At 41.5% G+C, this 25,645-nt stretch overlaps 1 protein-coding gene across 1 annotated transcript; it reads left to right on the forward strand.

The window, feature by feature from the left end:
- Window positions 1–21,680: 21,680 nt before the first annotated feature.
- Window positions 21,681–22,806, forward strand: LOC110913336. The gene has a single exon (XM_022158172.2). It carries the CDS (start codon window positions 21,779–21,781, stop codon window positions 22,643–22,645), a length of 867 nt encoding a protein of 288 aa, XP_022013864.1. The 5' UTR covers window positions 21,681–21,778; the 3' UTR covers window positions 22,646–22,806.
- The last annotated feature ends 2,839 nt before the right edge of the window (window positions 22,807–25,645 follow it).

A 25,645-nucleotide genomic window follows, 5' to 3' on the forward strand; every position in this document is an offset into this window, starting at 1 on the left:
CTTCGTTTTTCCTTCGAATTTGGACCCCGTAGACCCATTCCAAGCCTTGTTAAGCTTCTATAATGATTCCTAACCCTACTAAATGGCTTGGTAGGTCATGGATGAGTATGAAACTCATTTTTAAGAACCGAAACATACCCGATAGATATTTTTGAAAGTGTTTAAGATGTGCGTATAAGATCGGGGTATGTAAGCGAGTATGCGGGGTAATGAATTAAGTACGTGGGTATGTATGTGTGTATGTGGGTATGTGTGTATGTATGTATGTATGTATGTATGTATGTATGTATGTATGTATGTATGTACGTATGTATGGATTCCAGTATTTAATGTATGTATGTGTATAATCATGTTTCGTTCTAACTATGGGAGTAGGTATGCAGTTATGTACGTAGGTAAGTATATATGAAGGTGCATATGCGTGTAGGTGTGAACGTATATTTAAATATACATATATGTGGATGCTAGTGTGCATGTATAATCGAATGCCAGAAGGTAAGTATGCTCAAATGATTTCAATATGATGGTGTATTGATACAAATGACAGTGTACCTTGAGAATGAAGAATAATGCAGGTGCAATGATGAAGTCTCTTTGGAGAATGGATACTCAGATGGAAATGCCTAATTATAAAGGAATAACGGAGTAGAAAGTAAGAGTGTATGGAACTTGTTATGTTCATGTTGTGTACTAATGTTTGAAATTGTATGGTAAGTGTAGGTTGTATGAGGCATGGAGGATCATGGAGGTGCGGAGATCGAAGACCGAGTAACAAGTTAGATTGTACGGGAATACTTGATTATGTAAAATGATAGTTTTAGGTTATGCTTTTATTTTGTAAATATGTACGAAAGACAGTTTTGTTGTAAGAAGGTATTTGTATTGAAAGAAATTTTACAGTACGAATTTCCGCTGCGTCTTTTTAGTTAAAGCGTGTTAGGGTGTTACAAGTGGAGATACTGCAATACCTTTATTAGGTAACAACTTCAAACTAGGATCAACCGGAGTACTTGCGGGAGAACAATCCTTGAAATTAAACTTGTCCAGGATCTTCTCAATATAGTGGGATTGAGAGATTGAAATGCCCCTGTTCTCACGTTTGATTTTAATACCTAAAATCACCTCAGCCTCCCCCATATCCTTCATAGCAAACTTAGATGATAAAAATTCCTTTGTTCTATCAACTTGATCTTGGTTAGTACCAAAAATCAACATATCATCTACGTACAAACAGATCATGACTCCGTTTCCAGAAGCATCAAACTTGCTATAAACACATTTATCTGCTTGGTTTAAAACAAAACCATTAGACAACACAATCTCATCAAACTTTTGATGCCACTGTTTAGGTGCTTGCTTCAAGCCATAAAGAGATTTAATTAGTTTACACACCTTGTTGTCACTCCCTGGCATAACAAACCCTTCTGGTTGTTTCATGTAAATCTCCTCATCTAATTCACCATTAAAAATGCAGTTTTCACATCCATTTGGTGAATTTTAAGATTATGTATAGCAGTAAGTGCTAATAATAATCTAATGGTAGATATCCTTGCTACAGGAGCATATGTATCAAAGAAGTCAATACCCTCCTTTTGTCTAAACCCCTGGATTACTAATCTGGCTTTGAACTTATCAATAGTGCCATCCACCTTCATCTTCCTCTTGAAGATCCATTTACTTCCTAATGGTTTACAACCGGGAGGTAAATCCACCAATTTCCAAGTGTTATTTTGCAAGATAGAATCCATTTCATCTTGGATGGCTTCTTTCCAAAAGGAAACATCCCTTGAAGCCATTGCTTCACTATATGTCTTTGGATCCTCATCGACATTGAAACAATATTGATATTGAAAATTAATATCAACCCTCGATCCTTCAACTAAGTACAATTGAAAGTCGTCACCATAAGACTTGGCCTTTCTTTCTCTCGAACTCCTTCTTGGTTCAGTGCTAGTTGAAGGCATAATTTCTTTTCCACTAGAAATCTTTAAAGAATGATTCATATCCTTTGGCCTAGGTATAGATGTGAATCTCTCTTCATCATATTCTACATTTCCACTTCTTGCCTCAATAACCGTATGTACTGACACGTGGTCATTTGGTTCTATTACATAGAACCTGTGAGCAAATGAATGCTCCGCATATCCAATGAAAATGCATTCTATACCTCTTTCCCCTAAGTTTCTTATCTTAGGATCATTGAGCCTTACCACGGCTCTACAACCCCAAACTCTCAGTTTTTGCAACTCAGGTGGCTTTTTATACCAAAGCTCAAAAGGGGTTGTTTTGTTCCTTTTATTAGGAACCCGGTTTAACAAATAGCAAGCCGTCAACATCGCCTCTCCCCAAAACCCATTACTTAGACCCGAATGGGACAACATGGTATTAACCATCTCTTTTAGTGTCCTATTCTTCCTTTCTGCCACACCATTTTGTTCCGGTGTGTAAGGACCTGTGGTATGGTGTATTATTCAAGTTGATTGGAAATACACCGGATCAAAATACTCACCACCTCTATCGGTATGTAGAGTTTTGATCAATCCACTTTGATGAAGCTCTACTTCTTGTTTATAGATTTTAAACTTTTCCAGAGCTTCGTCTTTTGCATGTAACAAGTAAACATAACAAAATCTAGTAGCATCATCTATAAAGGTTACAACATACTTCTTGTTACCTAATGATGGTGTACCATGAAAATCACATAAATCACTATGTATCAAATCTAACAGTTTACTTTCTCTAGTAACATGTTGCATAAAGGGTTTTCTAGTTATTTTGTTCAACTTGCAGATATGGCATTTTTCATTTGTTAAATTTACTGCCGGAATTAAGCTCATTTTAGACATTTCCATAATGCGTTTATAGTGTACATGTCCTAATCTAACATGCCATAATTCAGATTTAGACGAATTTACACTAGATACAGAATCAATCATACAAACAGAATCATCACTAAACGGCACTTCTAGATTTAACATAATCATACCATTACATAAGTAACCAAATCCGATAAAAGAACCATGTTTTGACAAGATATACTTGTCACATTCTAACACTTGTTTGTACCCGCAATTATTTAATACAATACCGGATAACAAGTTTTTCCGAATGCCAGGTACATACAATACATTACTTAAACTTAGAGTTTTTCCAGAAGTAAATACTAGTACTACACTTCCAATTCCGTGGATTGGCTCGGTTGCAACATTTCCCATCTTTAAAACAGATCCATCTTCAATTAATGTAAGGTCCTTGAACCATCTTCGATCCTTACATACGTGACTTGTTGCTCCCGAGTCATACCACCAAGCAACAGAATCATCCTGCACATAAAATGCTTCAGAAATTAGTGAAACATAATTCACATTCGAATTATAATTAAAGTTTAATTTCTAACCTTGTTGCTTTGGATCCTTAGAGGATCCACTAGTACCAGTTTCGTTCTTGGCTTTACCAACACGACAATCTTTCTTGAAGTGTCCTGGTTTACCACACTTCCAACAGCCCTCATCCTTAGTCTGTTTTGAATGTTTCACAGCCTTGTTCTTCTTGTTAGACCCACTTTGAAACTTCCTTTTGTTGTTTCCCTTGTTAGAATTTTTAGAACTAGGACCACTTTCTTCCACCATGTTAACAGAAGACCCACCAACATGTTTATCTTTGTTAACCTTTTCCATGGCCCGACAAGACTCCTCAATTCGAAAACAACTTCCAAGTTCAACCAGATTCATTTCCTCCTTATGTTTTAAAGTATGTTTAAAATCTTTCCAAGAAGGAGGAAGTTTATCAATGATAGATGGAACAGAAATTGCTTCATCCATCTTTAAACCATGTTGTTCGAATTGACCCAGAATTCTTAGACATTCATTATATTGTTCCATGACGGATCTATCATCAACCATTTTATAATTCATAAAATCACTGACTAAGAATTTCTTACTGGATGTGTCTTCAGCCATGTATTTGGCCTCTAGTAATTCCCACAGTTCTTTTGCAGATTCAACATTTTGATATATATCAAAAAGAGAGTCACACATACCATTCAGAATATGCCCACGACAGATGTAATCATCATTCAGCCACTTTCCACGCTTCCTAGTTAGTTCTAGCGGTTCATTCGTCACTTCTTCGGGCATCGGGGTACTCAGAACGTACACCACTTTCAAAGTCGTCAACAGGAAATGCATCTTCTTTTGCCAGCGACGAAAGTCTTGCCCTTCAAACTTGTCCAATTTCGCAAATTTGTTCGTCATAGCCTTCGCAGATTCACCACCGCTTGTCATCTTCACTGAATTGTTTGATCTTTGTTGGAGAAATTTCGAAATTGCTTGGATAAATCTGCAGTCGTGTAATCACTTTCAGATCAAACAATTGGAGTGGCTACCAATCTTTGATCGGATAAAATCAGATTTGATTCTAGATTTCTGTATGAGAATTTGATTGAGAGAATTTTGAGGGATTTGACGAACTGCTAATTCGTCTAGGGTTTGGAAAAACGTTTGAGAGAGCGTATTTACAGTTTTCCATAACTGCCTGCAGTTTTTGTTTTGAACAAAAACACCTTTGGTCCCTCATGTTTCAAAAGTGCATATTTAGCCCGAAATTTAATTTCTGATGCAGCTCGACCCCAGCCAGGGGCTCTGCCCCTTGGACCCCGCCAGGGGCTGCCGCCCCTTGGACCCCGCTTCTCTCGGGGGCGCTGCCCCCGAACCCCCGCCAAGGGGGCGCTGCCCCCTTGGATCCCCCGTTAGTCCCGATGACATTCAAATAAGCGTGCACTCTTATTTGTATGTCACGCGCAATCTCAAATTACACTAAAATATCCAACAGCAACAATCCTACTCCTAAATTACGTCAAATAATACCTAATATACTACATACCAGGCAACAATCCTACTCCTAAATTACACAAAATAATACATAATATACTACATACCAGACAACAATCTTCTCCCAAGAGATAGACAAGAGTCTCCATCACACAGCTAAAACTTGAATAACGGTCTCCATCACACAGCTAAAACTTGAATAACGGTTTTGACATCTAATAATTTTATCTCCTCTTCTACCTAAATTTGGTTATCATATTCTCATATTTTCCTATATTTTATGTAAAGTTATTCTTTTATAAATGTTAGAAATTTGAAAGAGAAGAGAAATAGAAATAAAAATATTACCACCTGTTATGATCTCATTTTAACGGGAATTGAAAGAGAAGAGAGAGAAATAAAAATATTACCACCTAAAACACGTATAAATGTTTAATAAAATGACCCATTTATTGAGAGAACTAACATAACACAAAAAATATCAAATACAAATACCTTTAACATACAAAACGTACGGACTAAAAGTTTTTCTAAAAAAACGCGATACCATTTTCATAATTATTTTACTTGTAGAGCAATGATCAAAATTACTCTACAAATGATCATGTAGGGTAATTTTGTAAAATGGTATTGCAGGGTAATTTTGATCTTGTAGGGTAATTTTGATTTATATGTTGTTTGATAAACTTGTATAGTAATTTTTGATACACTTGTAGAATATTTTTGATAATTACCCTACAATATCATTTTACAAAATTACCCTACAAGATCGTTTGTAGAGTAATTTTGATACTTATCCTACGAGTAAAATAATTACGAAAATATCACCACGTTTTTTTCTTACTTTTTCATGTCTTTCGTATGTTTTGTACGTTAAATATATTTGTACGCAAACTTAACTCTACGTATATAATATTAATTTTGTCTTTTACGTGTCTTACAAAAATTTTTGTAGGGTATTAGATAATTAGGCACGTTTATGTGAATATTTACATAAATCTGTATACGTAATATTGAAGTTTTGATTAAAAACATGCTTTTTGATAATATTCGAACGCAAATTGCATGTAAAAGGAATAAAAGAATTTGGGATCAGGAAAAAAAAATACAAAATATTTCCAGAGCTTTATTAACAAAATAAAGGGAATAAAAAAATTTGGGATGAAATCGTACAAAATATTTCCATAGAAATATCCAGGAAAAACAACTTACGAAACTGGTTAAATGACACGAATTAAAATTATATATTTTAGATTATAGATATAAATTATATATGTAACATGCTTAACAACCTAAAATTAAAGCACCGCCAAGGTAGTGATTTCTTTGCTCCCATATTCGATTTTGTTACTTCCACAAGTAACATGATACCTTAAAATAGATGTTCAAAAACACAATTGTTCTCGACCTTTGCCAAGTGCCAACGCTCATAGCATCACGAGAACAAACTAGTAACATTTTAGGTAAATCCTACATGGACTGTAGACAAAATAAATGTTATGATAATGAAAAATGCACCGTCTAAAGTACCTCCAACATGTTTTTGATGCATTAGTTGTGAATGAGATGAGAATTCTATACTAAAGTGTGATTGGGTTGGAGGGATTTCACAATGTGTCTAAGACAAATGCGTAAAATCCATATAAGCTTAGTGAACAACATTAGTTAGTATGAGTGCTCAAAATCTCAAATAAGTAGTTTCTCTTATAATTACATCTATTGATAGTTTGACAACTTTCAAATACACGTAACATTAATATAAACCAATGTTTTGGAAAACTGGACCAGACCAACTCCTCGGACCGGGAACCGGGGGTCTGTCCGGTCTAGTTCACCCTATCTGACCGGTTATGAGTCAAACCAACCGGTTGCTAGTTTTTTATTACATTTTTTCAGTCTTCCCCCGTTTATTTTTATAATATTTACAGCATAACTCGATCCTTACATCTGTTCCAACCGGTTTTAATGGCCCAACCAGTGGACTGGTAAGAAGACTGGTTCAACATCCAATCCGATCATGAAAACATTGATATAAACTTAGTAGCCATAATCATTACCCAAAACAATAATCTATTATGACAATTCAATGCATAAAACAACCCAGAGTCTATAGATTATCATGACAATTACAAATTAACAATAGTGTGTCAAAACTAAAAAGGTTAATTATAGTTGAGGTATTATGAGTAGTGATGATTCTAAACTTTATTTATTACCCCCTTAAGAGCATTCACATCCAAATAACTATATTATGTGAGTGGTGTTTTTAAAATATAAAAAGTATAAAAAGTGGTTGTGAGTGGAGGAGAGAGAAAATGTTACTGTTCATCTGTATATTTAGGGGGACACTGTTCACCCCCTATAATTTTTTAATATATTTTGAAAGTGGTTGTGAGTGGAGGAGAGAGAAACGATAATGATAAAGATATAAAAAAATATTATTTAATTGAAAAGGAGAGAGAAAATGTAGTGTTTTTTAGTGTAATTTAGGGTGAAAATATGGTGGATTGAATGTGAATGCTCTAACAACTCCAATAATTTCATTCAGATTTTGTATACATTTCACTTTTTGCTAGAATAATGTGCTCTCTAAATTTGTAGTACGATGGTGCTTAACATTATGACCTAATAGCCAATTTAAATATAGCAAACTCATAATCACAAATTCTTATGGGTGAGGGTTGGGAAAAATTGACAAAACCATTGTAGTTAAGGTGAAGCCCCCTTGAGATCAAGGGTTTGAGTCCCGCCAAAGTTGAACCCAGCGTAGTTTAAACTGTTTAAAAATCAATCACAAATTCTCATGATTAATAGAAGGAAGCTTGTTACAGTAATCAAAGTCAATAGAAACTTGGCCCATAAGGGGCAACGGGGCGGTCCCGTTATTTCATCACGGGAGTTTTGATAACGCGTGGAACTTTGATCTCCCCCACCCCGCCTCCTTGCTATAACGCGTTATAGCTTCACGCTATTCCATTTTCGTGATATTTTCAACGCGTTATTCTTTTTGTTTTGAGTGTATTTATTGGTTGGGGGAAAATTGTTGGGTGTGGTGGTGAGTGATGACCACCCCCACTAAAAAAGGTTGTGAGTGATGGAAAAATGGTCGATGACATGGCGGAACTTGATTGGTGATTGTGAGTGATAAATTCTATCACTAGTGAACCCCCCCTCCCCTAAGTCAGAACAACAACGAACCTTATTTCACATAGGACCCATCCTTCTTCAAACTTTGGACATAATATCCATAAATAAAAGTCAAACATCATAAATGGCACGTATAGATCAAGAAGAACAACTGAAATTAAAGTTGTAACGATTCATTGCCAGTGACCTAAACAAGAAATAAGCAACCATGTGAAGAAACAGTGATCTAATTAGGGAGTTAATTAGATTGGTTTATGTTCCTTTCATGAGGGTTAATCTTCTTAAGGATATTTGAGCTCCGACTTGGTGATCTACCCTGCAAAACAGAACACCGTTACTCGTTAAGAGGGTAATGTGGGGGTTTCCCTCTTAACCAGGCTCCAGCGTGAGAATAAGCGATTGCTTTGAGAGTAATTAAGTGTAAAGAGTGAGAGCCAAGGGAATAGAATGTTTAACCTGTGGAATGAGGTCTCTATTTATAGCCGGAGAGGTGTGAGGGGTTATGGGCTGATGGGCCTTGGGCCAGAAGCGGACAACAAAACGGATATGCTCTTTGTCTCACTGGCGTCGACCGCTTAGTGGCTTCTAGATGCTCGTTGGTGCTGGCGCACCTTGATTGGAGCCACGTGTCATTGTTGTCGGCCTTGTTGTCCTTCTGTCATCAGCAGATGAGTGGAGATCGTGGGACAGTTGTCTCCGTCCTCTGATTGGTGCCATGTAGGCGTCCTTGTGTACTTCTCGTCAGGCGATCGTGGCGCACGATTGACCAGAGCCTGCTAGACGCTCATTGGCTCCTTTTACTGCCACTTGTACCTTATGTACCACTGTAGGTTGCCGCGCGCTTCCCTACTGAGTTGCTCATTTCTTCCATTGTTTTATGCTAAGTGCTGATATCTGGGTTTGTTGTGTGCATTCCCTCGCGCGGGATAAATCGTAGTGCGATGTAGGTCGCGCGAGGTTGTTGTTAACAAGTTGTTGTGTTAAGGAGTATGGTCTCACGCGTAACCTGATCTGAGGTTTGCGCAACTTTTTGGGACCATACCCCTTCAAGTCCCCCCAGTCCAGTGCTGCACCATGCGCAACGCAAGTGGTTGGAGCTCTGGACTTAATAAAAAATAAGAGAAGGGGAGATTGTTCTTTTGATCCTGACTTGTATGGCGTACGGTGAAAACTGTCGTTTTAAATGCGCAGGTACTAGGCAGGTGTTGAGTGATTTATTGTTTGGCCTTTTAGGCGCGCGAGGTTATAGTAGTTTACGTATATCTGGCGCGACTCATGTGACTTCTGCATGAAGTTACTTGCACGTTTTATGGCGGGAAACTTCGAAATTTGAACTTCTGACAGGTTGGTGAGATAAGTCGCTGAGAGCGACGTTTGAGTTGACCCCTGGCACGGGTGTCATCATGCCGCCTGCGGCGGTTGCACTTCATGTCAGGAGAGTGAGGCCCACGCGCGCGTGGTAACCGTCACCCCTGGTTTCCCGCTTGACGTGGCAACCTCCTGTTGGTTAACCTAGCGGCGAACGCGGCACGGTTACCCATCGCATTAAATGCGATGGGTATATATATCCGAAGAGAAGGTGAGAGATTCTCACTTCTCTTCGTTTCTTCTCCACTTTTCTCTCAAAAACTCTTTGAATCTTCAAAGTGTTCTTCGTCTCTTCAAGATTTCTTCAAATCTTCAAACTTTTCTTCAAGCTTTTTTCTAGATCTTTCTAAAAAGATGAGTGAAGAACACCAAGAGGCTCCTGTTAGTGAGGAAGGACCAGTTCATGTCCTTAGATGGGACTTAGGTCTCTTCGAACAGATTGTTCGTAGTTTCAGATTCCCACCGGAGTGGGATGCCCGGTATCCGGCTCAGGGCCAGACCGCGGCTGATGCACCACCCGGTTACATTACCCTGTATGAAGACTTCTTTCTTCAGGGTAATTTCCGACTGCCGGCGACCAACTTCCTAGGCAGTATCCTTTCTTACTACAATTTCCATATATCTCAGATGAGCCCTCCCGGGATGGTGAGGGTACGACACTTTGAATTTTTGTGCCATTCCCATGGCGTCGAGCCATCGGTAGATAAGTTTCGTGCTTTCTACCAGTTGCAGAGAACGATGGGGTTCTTCTCGTTTGCAAGCCGGGGCGCGGCAAAGAAGATCTTGTTGAATCCTCCTAAGAGTTTCCACGACTGGAAACCCAAGTTCTTCTTCATCAGGGAAGAAGTCTTGCCGATTGCCATGCCCTTTAGGGACTGGACCGAGGCCATACCGAAGGAAGATCTTCCCATCCCAAAAACTGCTCGGTGGTACCAGCAGCTAACCCCAACCCCAAATCGGGTGTTTGGGGAAAATGTGTTAGTTGCTGCTAAGATGAGTGACCAGTGGTTACCTAGCAGCAGGGAGGTTCCGGTTTTGAAGATCGGCGATCAAGGTTAGTGTCTTCTTTATTCTGTTTCTAAGTAGGATTTCTGTAATTGTCACTTACTTATCTCCATTTGTAGAAGCGCAACTCTACCAAGATGCCTTCTCTACCTTTGGTGGCTCCATGGGCGTTCGCCCATTGCGCGATGACGAGGAAAGCTGGTATGACCAGATTAAAGGAAACTTCATGTTTCCTGCTGCTGATGCTTTCGCTTCACCGCCGACCGCTACTGAAGGTGCGCAATACCCTAAACCTCGTCCATTGCGCTCTGTGACTCTCGCTGGGAAAGAGACTTTCTATCTTTCCAGCGAGGAGTCCGTAGGTTCTTCCAGCGGCGAGCTAAGCTCTTGGTCTAAAATCTTTGCAGGTGTGTTGCGCGACCTGGGGATTGACCCCGAGGAGAAGAAGAAGAAACCGGTGAAGAGGAAGAAGAAGGTGGAGCCTGAGGTGACCAGTAAGGGCACTGGCCCTAGTCGCGCAACATCTGCTGCTGTCAAAGGTACTCTTCGCCTTCGTCAACGTGACTTAGACGACTATGTGATAATCAGTGACTCATATGAAGGTTTATCACATGCAGCTAAGGGGAAGACCGGTGCTGGTGGGTCTAAGAGTTCTGGGAGCGCGGGTTCTCGCAACCCTGAAGCTGGCGCGACTCCGTCTTTCCCAGAAGATGAAGAAGTAGAAGAGGAAGATGCTGGTGCTCATCTTATTGGGCGGAAGAGGGGTAGGAGCGAAGCCACGACTGGTGTGGCTTCCGCCCCTACATCTGTTGTGATTCCCGTGGTTGGGAAAACGAGCAAGCTGCGCTCGTTATACAAATTTTCTCCTGGTAAGTTCTTCGCTTCTCTTCTTAATACTTTTCTCTTTACTCAAATGCACTTGCTTTATTTTTCAGAAATCAAGAAGAAGACCCCTGAGAAGGGTGTCACGTTCAGTGAGGCTGCGGCGAAAAGGCCCAAGATTACCGTCAAGTCCACTGACACTGCTGCTCAGGATGCCGCGAAGGCTGCTGAGGCGCAGCGAAAGGTGGAGGAGGATCGGAAGAGAGAGGAGGAGAAAAAGAGAGTTGCGGAAGAGAAGAAAAAGAAAGAAGAAGAGAGGAAGAAGATAGAGGAGGAGAGAAAGAGAAAAGAGGAGGAGGAGAGGAAGCAGAGGGCGGAACAGGAGAGGTTGGCTGAAGTGGCGAAGAAACAGGCCTTAGAGAAGGAGCTAACGGCGAAAAAGGCTATGGATCAGCCTCTTAAATCTCCAGGTCCTGAGGTCACCAAACCAACCAACACCGGTCCTGTTATTACTTCCAAGGGTTCCAGCCGCTTCTCCTCAAGCGGCGCGAGCTCTGGTGGAGCTGGGGGTTATAACCCCAATGTGATAGGTGCGAAGGACACCGTTGGGGATATTTACTACAAGACTTACAATGAAGAAGAACGTGGTGACGCTCCTCATCAAGCCCCCTGGAGTTTAAAACAGAAAGATACCTTCATTGAGTTCAGCCCTGAGCGCGAGTGGTTCTTGAACTCCTTTACACCTGCTGAAGTCCATCGGCAAAGGGCGAAACCTCACGAAATGTTGTATCGTACTTATATCCTTGGCGAGGCCAACGCTCGTGCTGCCAACCATCAAATAGTTCGCGAATGGCGAACGATGGTTAGGGAGCGCGCCGACTGGGAGACTTATCGCGAGCGTATGCTGAAACGTATTGCTGAATTTGAAAAATCTAAAGCCGCGTTTGGTGAGGAGAGAGCCAAGTTTGAGGCTGACAAGAAGGCTGAAGAGTGGGGCCGCGAGGGGCTGCAGAAAAAACTCTACAATGTTGAAGAGCAACTGGCCAAGGAGAAGGCCGATTTTAAACGTATTTGTGCCCAAGACAACGAGCGCGCCTATGCGGCTCGACAGAAGATAGTTGATCTTGAGGCTAAAGTTGCTGACTTGACCTCGAAGGTAGAGGAGGCGCAGGGAGAGAAGGCTGCCAAACAGCAGGTGGAGGTTAGTCTATTTGTTTTCCTTTATACTTGCTATTTTGTTAATACACCGGCCTAAGTTGTTTTGTCGGCCTTCAGGTTGAATTGTCTGAGGTCAAATTACAGCTGTCCAGCAAGGACAGAGATCTCCACGCCAAGGACGCTGAGATTGCGGAGCTCAAACGTCGCTTAAACGAGCAAATTGACAGATGCGAGTCGTTGGAGATCGACCTGGAAGCCGAGAGGGTTAAGGCTGCTACGGCTGAGGAGGCGCGTGCTGTTAGCACTGCTGCGCTGAATGTGGCCCAAACCAACTACTCCGAGGCTCAAGGCATCGTCGATACGCTTGTCTCAGAAGCTGAATGGATGCGCACTCGTGGAGTAGTGCTGGTAAGTGCCTTTGTCTTATGTTTTTTCTTGTTGAGAGTTTTTATCTTTAATGCATTTTGTTTTTTGTGAAGGTTGCCAACTCCATCCTGAATGCGGGCGAGCTAGACCGCGCCGTAGCGGCTCTGACAGATGCGGCGCGTGCGGTGGGTCATCGGGGAGGCTACCTGGAGTGTGCCGATCACGTTGAGCAGATGCTTGGGCAGGAATTTGACATAAGTCATTGCTCAGTGACGGAACATGCTGATGCTGCACTGGCGAGTGCTGAAAACTCCTATGACAACCTTTCCTTGCCTATCATGGAGTTAGTTGTTGAATCGTTGAAGAAAGACGACTGGTGCCAGCGTCTTAAGGCAGTCCTCGATCCACCAGTTACCGTCGAGTTGTCCGACGAAGAGCCAGCTGGTGATGATGGCGGCGATGGTGATGATGATGGCAACGATGATGATGGTGAAGATGACGGAGATGATGGTGATGATCGACGCGATGAGTAGGATAGTTTGTTGAATAGGTGGTTGATAGGCATTTGTGCCTTTGTAATTTCTTCGGACACTCTATGTATAATGCTGCGCATTTGCGCAAGTTTTAAATGAAATGAAACATTTTGGTTTTTTCGGTTGCAATTATTGCATTGCTATAAAAACTTTATGTTAAATTAGCTCGAATAAATGGAAGCGTTTTTTAAGTATTAAGGTATCCACCCGATCTCGCGCTATGTTCGCGGAGGACCTTGGAGGTGGTTTGAACAACCCTGAAATGCTGGAGTGTTTTCGCGCTAATCAAAAGTTCAGCATGCATTTGTAACGAAAAAATGTAATAGAAAAACATGTCGTATGTTTTCATTCAAGTCAGAAAATGGGCGCTTAGGCCTTCATACATAATTGCTAATGGCTTGTAGCCGGCTTAGTAAATTGAAAGATGGCGCAAGGCCGAAATAGATTACATGTAACATTTGCGCAATTGTTGCGCATTCCAAGTTCTTGGTAAGATGTGGTCATCTAGGGTGCGCAATTTGTAGGCCCCTTTGCCCAGGACCTCATGAATCAGATATGGGCCTTCCCATTTAGGTGCCAATTTCCCTGGACGTTCCGCATTTGATGCTTCATTGTCGCGAAAGACGTATTCCCCTGGGTTGAAGGTACAAATGCGAACCCTTGTGTTGTAGTACCTTTCCAACTGGGTTTTGTATTTGGCCTCTCTGATTCTCGCGATTTCGCGTCTTTCTTCTAACAGGTCCAAGTCTAGACGCCTTTCTGCTTAATTGTCAATTGAGTTGACCGCTGTCATACGCGGTGAGGGTAGGCCAATCTCCGCCGGGATAACCGCCTCTGAGCCATATACCAAGCTAAAGGGGGTTTCGCCGGTACTTGTCTTTGGCATGGTTCGATGAGCCCATAAAATGCTTGGGAGCTCATCAACCCATCCGCGCCGCCTTGTTCCTAATCTGGCCTTTATCCCTTCAACGATGCATTTGTTCACACTTTCCACTTGTCCGTTGCCTTGTGGGTGCGCAACGGATGTGAAAGTGTGTTCGATGTTCATCTCCTTCATCCATTTCTTAAGATCGTCTGAAGCAAAGTTGGTGCCATTGTCAGTCACGATCTTGAGCGGGAGGCCAAATCTGCATATGATGTGCTCCCATATGAATTTGCGCACAATCATAGCTGTGGTGGATGCAAGGGCTTTGGCTTCTACCCACTTTGTGAAGTAGTCGACAGCTACTATGATGAACTTTACGGCGCCGGGAGCATCCGGGAAGGGTCCCACCATGTCAATTCCCCATTGCTGAAAGGGCCATGCGGTGGATACGGGGATAAGATCATTTTTAGGGCGCAGCGTTTTTGGAGAGTGCCTCTGGCAAGAGTCACATTTGCGGATCTCCTTCATTGCGTCAACATGCATACCAGGCCAGTAGTAATCGGCGCTCATGATCTTCGCGACAACCATCCGTGGTCCGGAGTGGATGCCGCAAATCCCTTCGTGGATTTCCCTTATCAGATAATTCGCATCCTGGGGGTCCACACAGCGCAGTAGTGGCCCTAGGAAGGATTTTCGGTACAAGATACCGCCGTTCATTTCGTATTGCAGGGCTTTGTTTTGGATCTTCCTTGCTTCTGCTTTGTTTTCAGGGAGCACCCCTTCTTGCAAGTATTGGATGATTGGGGTCATCCACGATGGTTGCCCTGCTTCGATCACGTTCACTTGTCGCAGTAATACCGATGGATTCTTGAGTACCTCTATCCTTACATCCTTGGCGAGATGTTGAAAGGAAGTCGAGGCAAGCTTGCTCAAGGCATCGGCAGGCTTGTTTTCTGAGCGATTGATATGTATAACCTTGTGAGTTTCGAATTGTTGGAGCAATTCTTTCGCTTGTTCCAGATATAGAGCCATGACTTCTCCCTTCGCGTCGTATATGCCATTTACTTGACTGGCTATCAGGAGTGAGTCAACATGTGCGCGCAAGTTTTTTGCTCCCATCTTGATGGCGAGGCGTAAGCCTGCCAGAAATGCTTCGTACTCAGCCTCGTTGTTGGTGTTTTTGAAGTCCAACTTAATGGCGTAAGTAAACTCGTGATTCTCTGGGCTCACCAGGCGCAATCCTGCTCCAGCGCCATCTTCATTTGATGCCCCGTCGGTGTAAAGCATCCAAGTTTCATCTGTTGTATCTTTCTCGGGAGTCTCTATCAGCTCGCACTCCTTGATTTTATCGGCCGCCACTTCTGTGATGAAGTCGGCAAGGACCTGCCCCTTAATGGCTGGGCGCGGCCTGTACAAGATGTTATGGCCGCCCAGTTCAATGGCCCATTTTGCCAACCTGCCTGATGTCTCAGGCTTCTGTAGTATGGTGCCAATGTGGAAATTTGTAAGCACAGTTATCACATGGCCTGTGAAGTATCGGCGCAACCTTCGGGAGGCGTGTAGCAGTGCAAGAACCAGCTTTTCCATTGTGGAATATCTTGTTTCTGGGTCAGTGAGTACCCTGCTGACATAGTAGATCGGTGTTTGTACCCCGTTTCTATCGACCAATAATACTGACCCGACTGCCTTATCCGAGGAGGACAAGTACAGTACGAGGGGCTCCTTATCAAATGGTGCAGTCAAGGTAGGGAGTTCGATCAGACACGCTTTCATTTGTTGAAAAGCTGTTTCGGCTTCCGGGGTCCATTTGAACTCTTGCTTCTTCACACAATTGCGCAACGTGCTAATGAAGGGATATGACTTTGCGGCGTGATTTGAGAGAAAACGATTAAGCGCGGCCAGCCGGCCGGCTAGTCGTTGCATTTCCTTGATGTTTCTCGGTGAAGGCATTCGCTCAATAGCTTGTACTTTCTCTGGATTTACCTTGAAACCGCCGTTTGTGACAATGAAGCCTAGAAACTTCCCTTCTTCCATGCCAAAGGAACACTTGGCTGGATTTAGCTTCATATTCACGCTGCACAATGAGTTGAATGTTTTCTCGATGTCTTTCAACATTTGGTCCTCCTCAGGACTTTTAACCACTAGATCATCGATATAAACCTCAATATGCTTTCCGATGTCACCTGCGAAGGTCTTGTCCATCAAGCGTTGATATGTCGCGCCTGCATTCTTCAGGCCAAAAGGCATCTTTGTGTAGCAGAAGATTCCAAGATCCGTTCTGAACGCTGTCTTGTCTTCATCTTCTAGCTTCATCTGCACTTGATGGTATCCTTTATAGCAATCCAAAAAGCACTTCCATCGGTATTGCGCGAGAGAATCTATTTTTTATCGATCTCAGGCAAGGAATAGCAATCCTTTGGGCACGCCTTATTGAGATCAGTGTAGTCTACGCACATGCGCCATCCGCCATTTGATTTTTCGACCATCACGGGGTTCGCCACCCAGCTCTGATATCTTACCTCTCGCAGGATTCCGGCTTTGAGCAGCTCACATACCTGCTCGTTCATTGCTTTTGTCTTGTCTGCCCCTAGGCTGCGCCTTCTTTGGACCTTTGGCTCGACGGAAGGGTATGTGTTTAAGCAATGCTCGGTGATGTTGCGCGGGACACCGGTCATGTCTGCCGGTGTCCAGGCAAATATATCCATGTTTCGAAACAGCAGTTGCTTTAGACGTGTTCTGATGTCTGACGAAATGGCATGGCCAATTGTCACAGTCTGCTCGGGGTATTTTCGGTTTAAAACCCATTTCTCTGGCTCGGTCGTGGAGACCTTTGCCGCCTTTGTTGGGCGCAGCTCTTCAGTTGACATTACTTCTTTCTTGGCATATATGATTGCTACTCCTGTCTTGGTTGGGAAACCTATCGCAAAATGAGGCGTTGAAGTCACCATGCTTAGCTCGCCTTGTGTTTCCCTACCAATAAGCACATCATGCCTTGATTTCACTGGCATTACCATGAAGTTTACATTTGTTGTTCTTGAATGTTTCCCGTCAGAGAGCGTGACGGGGAAACTGATCTGTCCGAGAGGAAAAACCATCTCGTTGCAAAACCCAGACAAAGGATAATCGACAGGTTCGAGTCGCGCTTTATCCTCTTCATCCAACTGATTGAAACACTGTTCGTAAATGATGTCGGCAGTACTTCCCGGGTCTATGAATATGTAGTCAGTTTCATAATGCCCGATTATGCCGGTGATGACCACAGGACGTGTGGCGCGAGGTCCGCCGCGCACTACTGGGAATATAACTTGCTGCTCTTGCCAAGAAGGTTCATAAGGGCGTTTGCCTTTCTCTTTCGCGCTGTACCTGGGTCCGTTGACCATGTGAGTCTCTAGTCGTCGGACCTTTTTGTGGTTCCCTTCATCGTGGCGTTGGAGTTGACGGGTTTCCTTGCGTACATTCTTCACTAAATGGCTTAGCTTGCCGCTTTTGAGCGCTCTCTCGATTTCTTGGCGCAAGCTGTAACAGTCGTCGGTCAGGTGCCCTGAATCTTTATGAAAATCGCAGTACAAGTTAGGGTCTTGCCCTTTCTTGTTTGTCATTGGCCTTGGCGCCTTGAAATCGACATTCTCCGTCATCAATACCTCCTTTGGAGTTTTTGTGAGCGGAGTCCAGTGTTTGTCACGATTGTCGTCCCTGACCGCCTTCTTGTAACCGATTCGGTCAATCGTTTCTCGCGCATCTTCTCTGTAACGTGGCCTGTCGTCACGGCCTCTTGGTCTCTCGGACTTCCAGTCATGACTCTTGTATTTGTTACGCTTGTTGTTGTTGTCGCGCGTACTTCCTCTTGAAAATCGATCTTCTGGGTAGTAGCCCTTTCCACCAGCAAGGGACTCTTCAGTTTGCGCGACGATCTTTGCGGCTTCCATTAGTTTATCCCACTCCTTTGGCATTCCATCTTTGCCTGTGATGGTTCTAATGAGACTATCGCAGCGTATAGCCTTTTTGAAGTGACAGCGCATGAGTTGCTCACTGACGCCGCCTATTTCCAAACACTCTTTGTTAAAACGCGTAATGAAGTCCTCCAGACCTTCACCATCTCTCCGCCAAATATCTTCTACTTCAGCTGTGTCGCGTTGGTAGCGACGTTGTTGGCTAAAGTAGCTTAAGAATTGCGTCTTGAAATCTGTCCATGATTTAATCTTTCCAGGCGGAAGGCTGTCAAACCAGGCGCGAGCCGCTCCGGTAAGGGTTTGAATGAACAGGTGGCACCACATGGGCATGTTCCAACCTCCCATGCAGCCCACACTCGTGAATGTTCTGACGTGATCGTCTGGGTCAGTCAACCCATTGAATTTCCCAACAGTTGGGGGTAGCTTCTCTCGTGAAAGCGGCGCGAGTGCAATTTTCGGGATAAACTTAGAGTGTTCCGCAGCTTCCGCTGGTCTGTATGCCAGGCGGAAATCTCTTTCAGCTTCTTCTGTGTAGCCAATGTGTTGTCTTGGCTTGTAGTACTCATGGTTTTTTGGTAAACGATTAAAGACTGACGATTCTTCGTCACCTTCCCATGTGGGATCATATGGGTCCGTTTCTTCCCATTCATTGTTCATGTTGCGCGGCGTGAGCCGGCTGTGAACAGGGCCTCGTTGAAGGTTCGACGGATATTCATAGTAACTATCCGTTTCCCCTCTTGTATCGCGCGTGTCTTGTACGCTTAAACGTCTTGTAGGGGGAGGCCTGTTGGTTCTGCCTTGTATATTGGCTGGTGGGGGCATTTGGCGCACCCCCTGACTCGGAGGGGTGACCAAGGACGGTTCTGCCGTCAAAACTGCTTGCTGCGTGATGAGCGATTGGTATGCTGCATTGATAGTGGCGATGTTCTTGGCATACCACGAGGCTGGGGTTTCGCCTTCTGGTAAGCCAAGTAATGCAGATACATTTTGAGGTGGCGCTGTGTTCGAAGGTCCTTCTCCGTTCCCTGGGGTGACCACTTGTGTGATGCGGGTGAAGCTCCCGCGCGGACCCCCATTATTGTTGATTTCAACTTCGCCGATTTCTTCGATTTGTTGGGCTTGGAAGTTTTGGATTCCTTCGCCCAACGCCGTGTTAGAGTTGGTTCCGAAACCGAACTCTGGGATGATTCCTTGACCAGTCATAGTCGAAGGAAGAAAGGTGTCAAAGGCTCAAATAAAAGAAGATGAGGGTGGTTATAGAAAAAATCGGTGGGCGCCAATGAAGAAACAGTGATCTAATTAGGGAGTTAATTAGATTGGTTTATGTTCCTTTCATGAGGGTTAATCTTCTTAAGGATATTTGAGCTCCGACTTGGTGATCTAACCTGCAAAACAGAACACCGTTACTCGTTAAGAGGGGAATGTGGGGGTTTCCCTCTTAACCAGGCTCCGGCGTGAGAATAAGCGATTGCTTTGAGAGTAATTAAGTGTAAAGAGTGAGAGCCAAAGGAATAGAATGTTTAACCTGTGGAATGAGGTCTCTATTTATAGCCGGAGAGGTGTGAGGGGTTATGGGCTGATGGGCCTTGGGCCAGAAGCGGACAACAAAACGGATATGCTCTTTGTCTCACTGGCGTCGACCGCTTAGTGGCTTCTAGATGCTCGTTGGTGCTGGCGCACCTTGATTGGAGCCACGTGTCATTGTTGTCGGCCTTGTTGTCCTTCTGTCATCAGCAGATGAGTGGAGATCGTGGGACAGTTGTCTCCGTCCTCTGATTGGTGCCATGTAGGCGTCCTTGTGTACTTCTCGTCAGGCGATCGTGGCGCACGATTGACCAGAGCCTGCTAGACGCTCATTGGCTCCTTTTACTGCCACTTGTACCTTATGTACCACTGTAGGTTGCCGCGCGCTTCCCTACTGAGTTGCTCATTTCTTCCATTGTTTTATGCTAAGTGCTGATATCTGGGTTTGTTGTGTGCATTCCCTCGCGCGGGATAAATCGTAGTGCGATGTAGGTCGCGCGAGGTTGTTGTTAACAAGTTGTTGTGTTAAGGAGTATGGTCTCACGCGTAACCTAATCTGAGGTTTGCGCAACTTTTTGGGACCATACCCCTTCACCATGAAAAACAATTGGATCATCAAGATATAAGAATAAGATAAACCCAATCAAACCATGCGGTCTACGTTTTTGTATGATTTTCAAACTAAAGACTTTCTGATTTAACCATTTATCCTTCAACTTCTAGTCGATTTCGTGCTTGTTGCCTATGCTCTAACTTATCAACTCATAAGATTACATCTCATATCGTTATGGCAGGGACAACCTTTAGGTTTAATGTATGTCTTTCTGCCTATAAGTCGAACATGTTTGATATTTCAAGTTCAGTAGTGAACTGTTCCAAATAGTTACCCTTCAATGGAGAAGACATGATTGTCGAAGTGACATATATTTAAACGTATATGATTCAATAACTAAATGATCTTTATAAAACCTTTTAGAGTTTGGCCGATCCACAATAAAACTTTTCATCTATTAAGACCACGACCAATTTAATGTCTTACCTATTAGAAACTTTACAATTCTATATGTTACAATTACTAACTAACGTATTACACTTTGACTTTTTTTAATCTTTTTATATGATTTTACCAATCGATTTTTAGCATTGACACTTAAAAACCCTTAACTGTTTAAAGGTTTTTTAATCGAGTTTTACATGTTTTTTATGTATGTGGGTATAAACTCAAGTTAATTTACGTTTCGATGTAAAATTTTCCCTGAAATGATTTGGGTCAAATATAATATGACATATTATTTTGTACGTTTTCGGTTGGTCTACGTTTTAACGTAAATTTAATTTTTTTTTTCCGAAAATGAGTTGGGTCAAATATAGTACGTTTTTGTGCTTATTTTTATGTACATTTTCAGTTGGTCTACGTTTTGACATACTTTTTTCGAAAACCAACTAGGTCTAATACAATACGTTTTCATTAGACGTTATAAATTTGATGTGCTTTACGTTTCAACGTCGCGTCAACACGAGTCAACTTAGTAGTTACTACACGAAAGTTAAGTGATATTTAGAATTTATAAAAGATAGAGTTAAATGCCATTTTAGTCCCTGTTTTTTGTGCCATTTTGCCGGTTTATTCCAAATGTTTGGTTTTTCGCCTGTGGGTTCAAAAAGGTTTCACCATTGCTATTTTAATCCACTGGGTTAACTTCATTCATTTATTTCGTTCACGAGAAGGGTAAATCGGTCATTTTATATGTAATTCTATTAACTAGAAGGGCAATTCGGCCATATAAAATGACTGAATTGCCCTTCTCGTTAACAGAAAAAATGAATGAACTTACCCCAGTGAACTAAAATGGCAACGATGAAACCTTTTTAGACCCACAAACAAAGAATGAAATCTTTAAACTAAATTGACGAAATGACACAAATTACCGGGACTAAAATAACACTTAACTCTTTAAGATAAAAGTAATACTTGTTTATCAAACCTCTCTTTAGTTTTTCAACAAATACTATTATTATACTCCAAACTCAATTTTTTATTATTATATTTTCTTTTAAACTAAAAAGATTTAGCTAGATTTATTTATCTTTTTTTATATGGTTGATGTTATCCATCTCTTCCCTTCCATAAACAACAATAACAATAACCACCACCCTCCCTCTCATCTACACACACTTCAACCACTCCTAACAATCTCTCTTCCTCTCCAAATGGAGAATATTCCCACTCTCACCGCTTCTAACTCACCGGAATTCGAGTTCAGAAACCCGTCTTCCGATCAAACCACCCTCCACTCCGCCGACCAACTCTTCTCCGACGGCGTCCTCCTCCCCCTCCACCTCCTCACCACCACCACCACCGATGACCCACCGGACATCCCAACAAACCCACCCTCAGATAACATCAATATCCCCGGATCCGACCCCAAAGTTCCAACCTTTACTGCATCTAAACGTTGGAAAGATATTTTCAAGAAAAACCCAGAAAAAAAAGACAAAGAAATCAAGAAAAAAAAAGAAAAAAATGTTGTCTCCGGCGCCGGTGCCGGAGTTGGAACGGCGACGGCGGAGCTGAATATAAACTTGTGGCCGTTTTCAAGAAGCAGATCGGCGGGGAACAACCGGCCGCGGACGGTTGCCGGAAACCGGAAAGTGAGTAGTGCGCCGTGTTCCCGGAGCAATTCCACCGGCGATAAGTACCGGAAATGGCCGAACAGTCCGGGTCGGGTCGGGGTTCATTTGGGTCGGAGTAGTCCGGTTTGGCAAGCGAAACGGGTCGGGCTGAGCCGGAGTTTACACGACGGTGTTGTTCGGAGCACCGCCGAGAAAAGTCCCCGGCCTGGGAAAAGTTCCGGCACCGGTACCGGTGCCGGAGGAAATGGTAAGGTGTTGAATATTAATGTTCCGACGTGTATTGGGTACCGGCAACGGATGGGTTGTCAGAGTGATGTGAGTAAAGAAAATAATGGAAGTGTTGCCGGAGGGAACGGTGGTGCAACGGCGGTGGGTGGCGGTGGTGACGGTGGAGCTAGTGGTTTGTTTAATTTGAGGAGCTTGTTTACTAAAAAAGTGTTTTGACTTTGTGTTTATTTATTACTTTTTTACTTTTTTTTTTTGGTTTTAATTTTATGGGATTGTTAGATTTCCCTTTTTTTTTTTTTGAATGTTAATGTGTAAAATATTAATGGAAAATTGAAAGTAGCTTTCTAACCTGTCAGATTCTGTCTCTTTCGACTTTATAAACTTCTTTTTGGATCAATGTGTACGACTTTAACTAAATAATGTGTAAAAATAAACATTATTTAATTCAAATGTTTGATCATTAATTAAAAATATATTTTGGCACAACGTTTGAATCTGATGGAAAGGTTTTACGTTCCGAAATACATGAACCATCTGGAATTCAAGTAATACGTAATCATAAATTTCAAGGGTATTATTTTCCATATAAATTACGTAGCGTGCGTAATCACGTAGTAACTGTTTACTCAATTAGGGGAGTCGGGGTGTTCATTAGTGATAGAATTCTATCATTCCCAATATCCAATTAACTCATGCCATGTCATCACCCAATATTCTATCACTAGTGATAGAAATGTAGAGGGGTGATCACTAGTGATAGAATCCTATCACTCCCAAATTTTTTTAATTTTTATTTTAAAATTAAAAATTAACAATAAAACACTAAATTATAAATTTCATTAAAATTAAAATACAAATTATATAGCAAAATAAAAAACAACTAAACATTGGAAAAAAAAAAACCTTAAATTAAACGGGTGGTATCTCCCAACCTCACTTTGCGCAAATCTCGCGCTTTTGTTGAATTACAGTTGACTTAAAAGGTTCGTCGAGATGGGCGTGCTTTTCACACAAGATTTTTAAATCATTTTGTCTTTCAACCGTTTTCAAGTGTCCCATGTACGCCTGCTTGCGTTCAACTTTTACGGACATAATTTTATCTTTTCTTTCTTCGGCCTTCTTGTATCGTGTCATTTTCTCCTCTTCGATTCTGAAGATCGACTCCGCCACCGCTTCCTTCCCTTTGCTTGACGATTCACCACCTCTCCTGCGGCGTGGCCTTGTAGGTGTATCTTCTTCAACGGGGTCGTCAACAGGTTGATCGGGTTCGTCAAGGGGGTCGTCGTTTAAGTTCATTTGGGGCAAGTTATCCGACGCGGAAGTCGTGTAGTTTCTCGAATCGGGTGTCTTTGATCATTTCGAACCTCCTCGTTTTTTTGGAGCCGTAGGACCACGCATGTCAACCAACTCAACCAGGGACCCACTTCGGGTGATTTATCGCAACTTCCCATGCCGCCACGTGTGGAAAACTCCTCTTTTTGTAGAGATCGCAATACTCTTCGGTGGCATGTCGCATGATTGTCGCATCGCTCGCTCCACTTTGTGGATTTCGGTTCTACAAAAATATAAAAGGTTATGTATTTTTTTTTTAAATAATTGTTTTCTGTTTTTTAAAAATAAACTGTTTTCTGTTTTTTATAAAAAAATTGTTTTCTGTTTTTTTAATAAATTGTTTCTGTTTTTTATTAAACTGTTTCTGTTTTTTAAATAAAAATTGTTTCTGTTTTTTTAATTGTTTCTGTTTTTTTTAAATAAAAATTGTTTCTGTTTTTTTAACTGTTTCTGTTTTTTTAAATAAAAATTGTTTCTGTTTTTTTTAACTGTTTCTGTTTTTTTTTTAAATAAAAACAGTTTCTGTTTTTTTATAAAAAAAATTGTTTCTTGTAAAATTATTTTTGAAATCAAATGGAGAATTGTATGATTTTTTGAAGTGAGTTGGATAAATTTTGATATGAAATGGATTGGGTTTGATAGATTTTATATAAAATATTCAAAAAAAAAAAATAACCCAACGTTCATTTTTCCTTCAACGGTCACAATCAAACGGTTCTTTTTTTGAATTTCAACGCGTTATGGGTTCAACGCGTTTGATTTTCAACGCGTGATAGAGGTAGCGGCGGCGGTGTGCGTTATAGAACTACGCGTGGTGGGAGGTCCATCACGGACCGCCCCGCCTCCCCTTACGTAATGGTATACAGTCACGCAATGTTACGTAATTACACATTGGTGTATAATCACGTAACGACATGTTATTGTTCTGAATATAAGGCATATTACGTAACATTTTGTAATCACGTATTGGTATATTATCACATAGCATGTTAAACTTCCTTTTTTAATTAAAAAAAACCTATAATGATATTATGCTCAACTTAAAGAGAATAAAATGTCTGTTTTAATTGTGTAATTTAAAAAATATATATTAACATATGAGTTGGTTTAAAAGTCAACAATAATGATCTTTTTTACCCTTTCTTACCCAGGTAGCACTTATTTTCATTACGTGATTGCTATCTTTTACGTTGAATTGTTAAGACTAAACCCAATGGTACATACAAATTATTAGAAGAATTTCTCTTTCTCTTTTTCATTAATTACCTTTTCACTCACCATCAAATTCAATGTAAATGCTGGTGAAGGTATTAGATAGATTTTTCATAATATTTCCTAGACTCACATGTTTTGATACTTTGTACATAGTCCCCTACCACATTGCTGATATAAATAATTACTTATGAAATATGTATAAAAGTAATATTTATTAGAATATGATAAGGTTTGAAAAATGTATCTAAAAAATATATTTTTAAATATAATAATCTTTAAGAAAAAGATTCTACTAAAATCAGGAAATGTAGTCGCTAACACTCTCAATCTAATCTAGAGGTGTACATAAAAACTCGATATGGATTTTAACCTATAAAACTCGAAACACGGTATTTTAATAATTGTGTATAATATATCATGGTTTTGTACCTGACCCTACCTATAGAGTATCGTTTTTTTATCTCTCCTAGAAACCAATGTCACACCCCGACCACGTAAAACATCAAATCGTGGCGGAAACGTCGGGGAGTGTTGTAACAGAATTATTGTTTCACAACCATGGCATAAAAGTTATATTTTATTTATCAAACAAACGAGTTTCATTGTCTTAAACAAAAGATACAAGAGTACATCACATAAATTAAACTAAGTCTATCTTCATTTTAAGTC

Source organism: Helianthus annuus, chromosome 15, assembly GCF_002127325.2.
Source record: "Helianthus annuus cultivar XRQ/B chromosome 15, HanXRQr2.0-SUNRISE, whole genome shotgun sequence".
In the NCBI taxonomy this organism is placed as follows: domain Eukaryota; kingdom Viridiplantae; phylum Streptophyta; class Magnoliopsida; order Asterales; family Asteraceae; genus Helianthus; species Helianthus annuus.

Coding starts and splice junctions, on each gene's coding strand:
- LOC110913336 (XM_022158172.2), top strand. CDS start 21,779: ATGGAGAATATTCCCACTCTCACCGCTTCTAACTCACCGGAATTCGAG.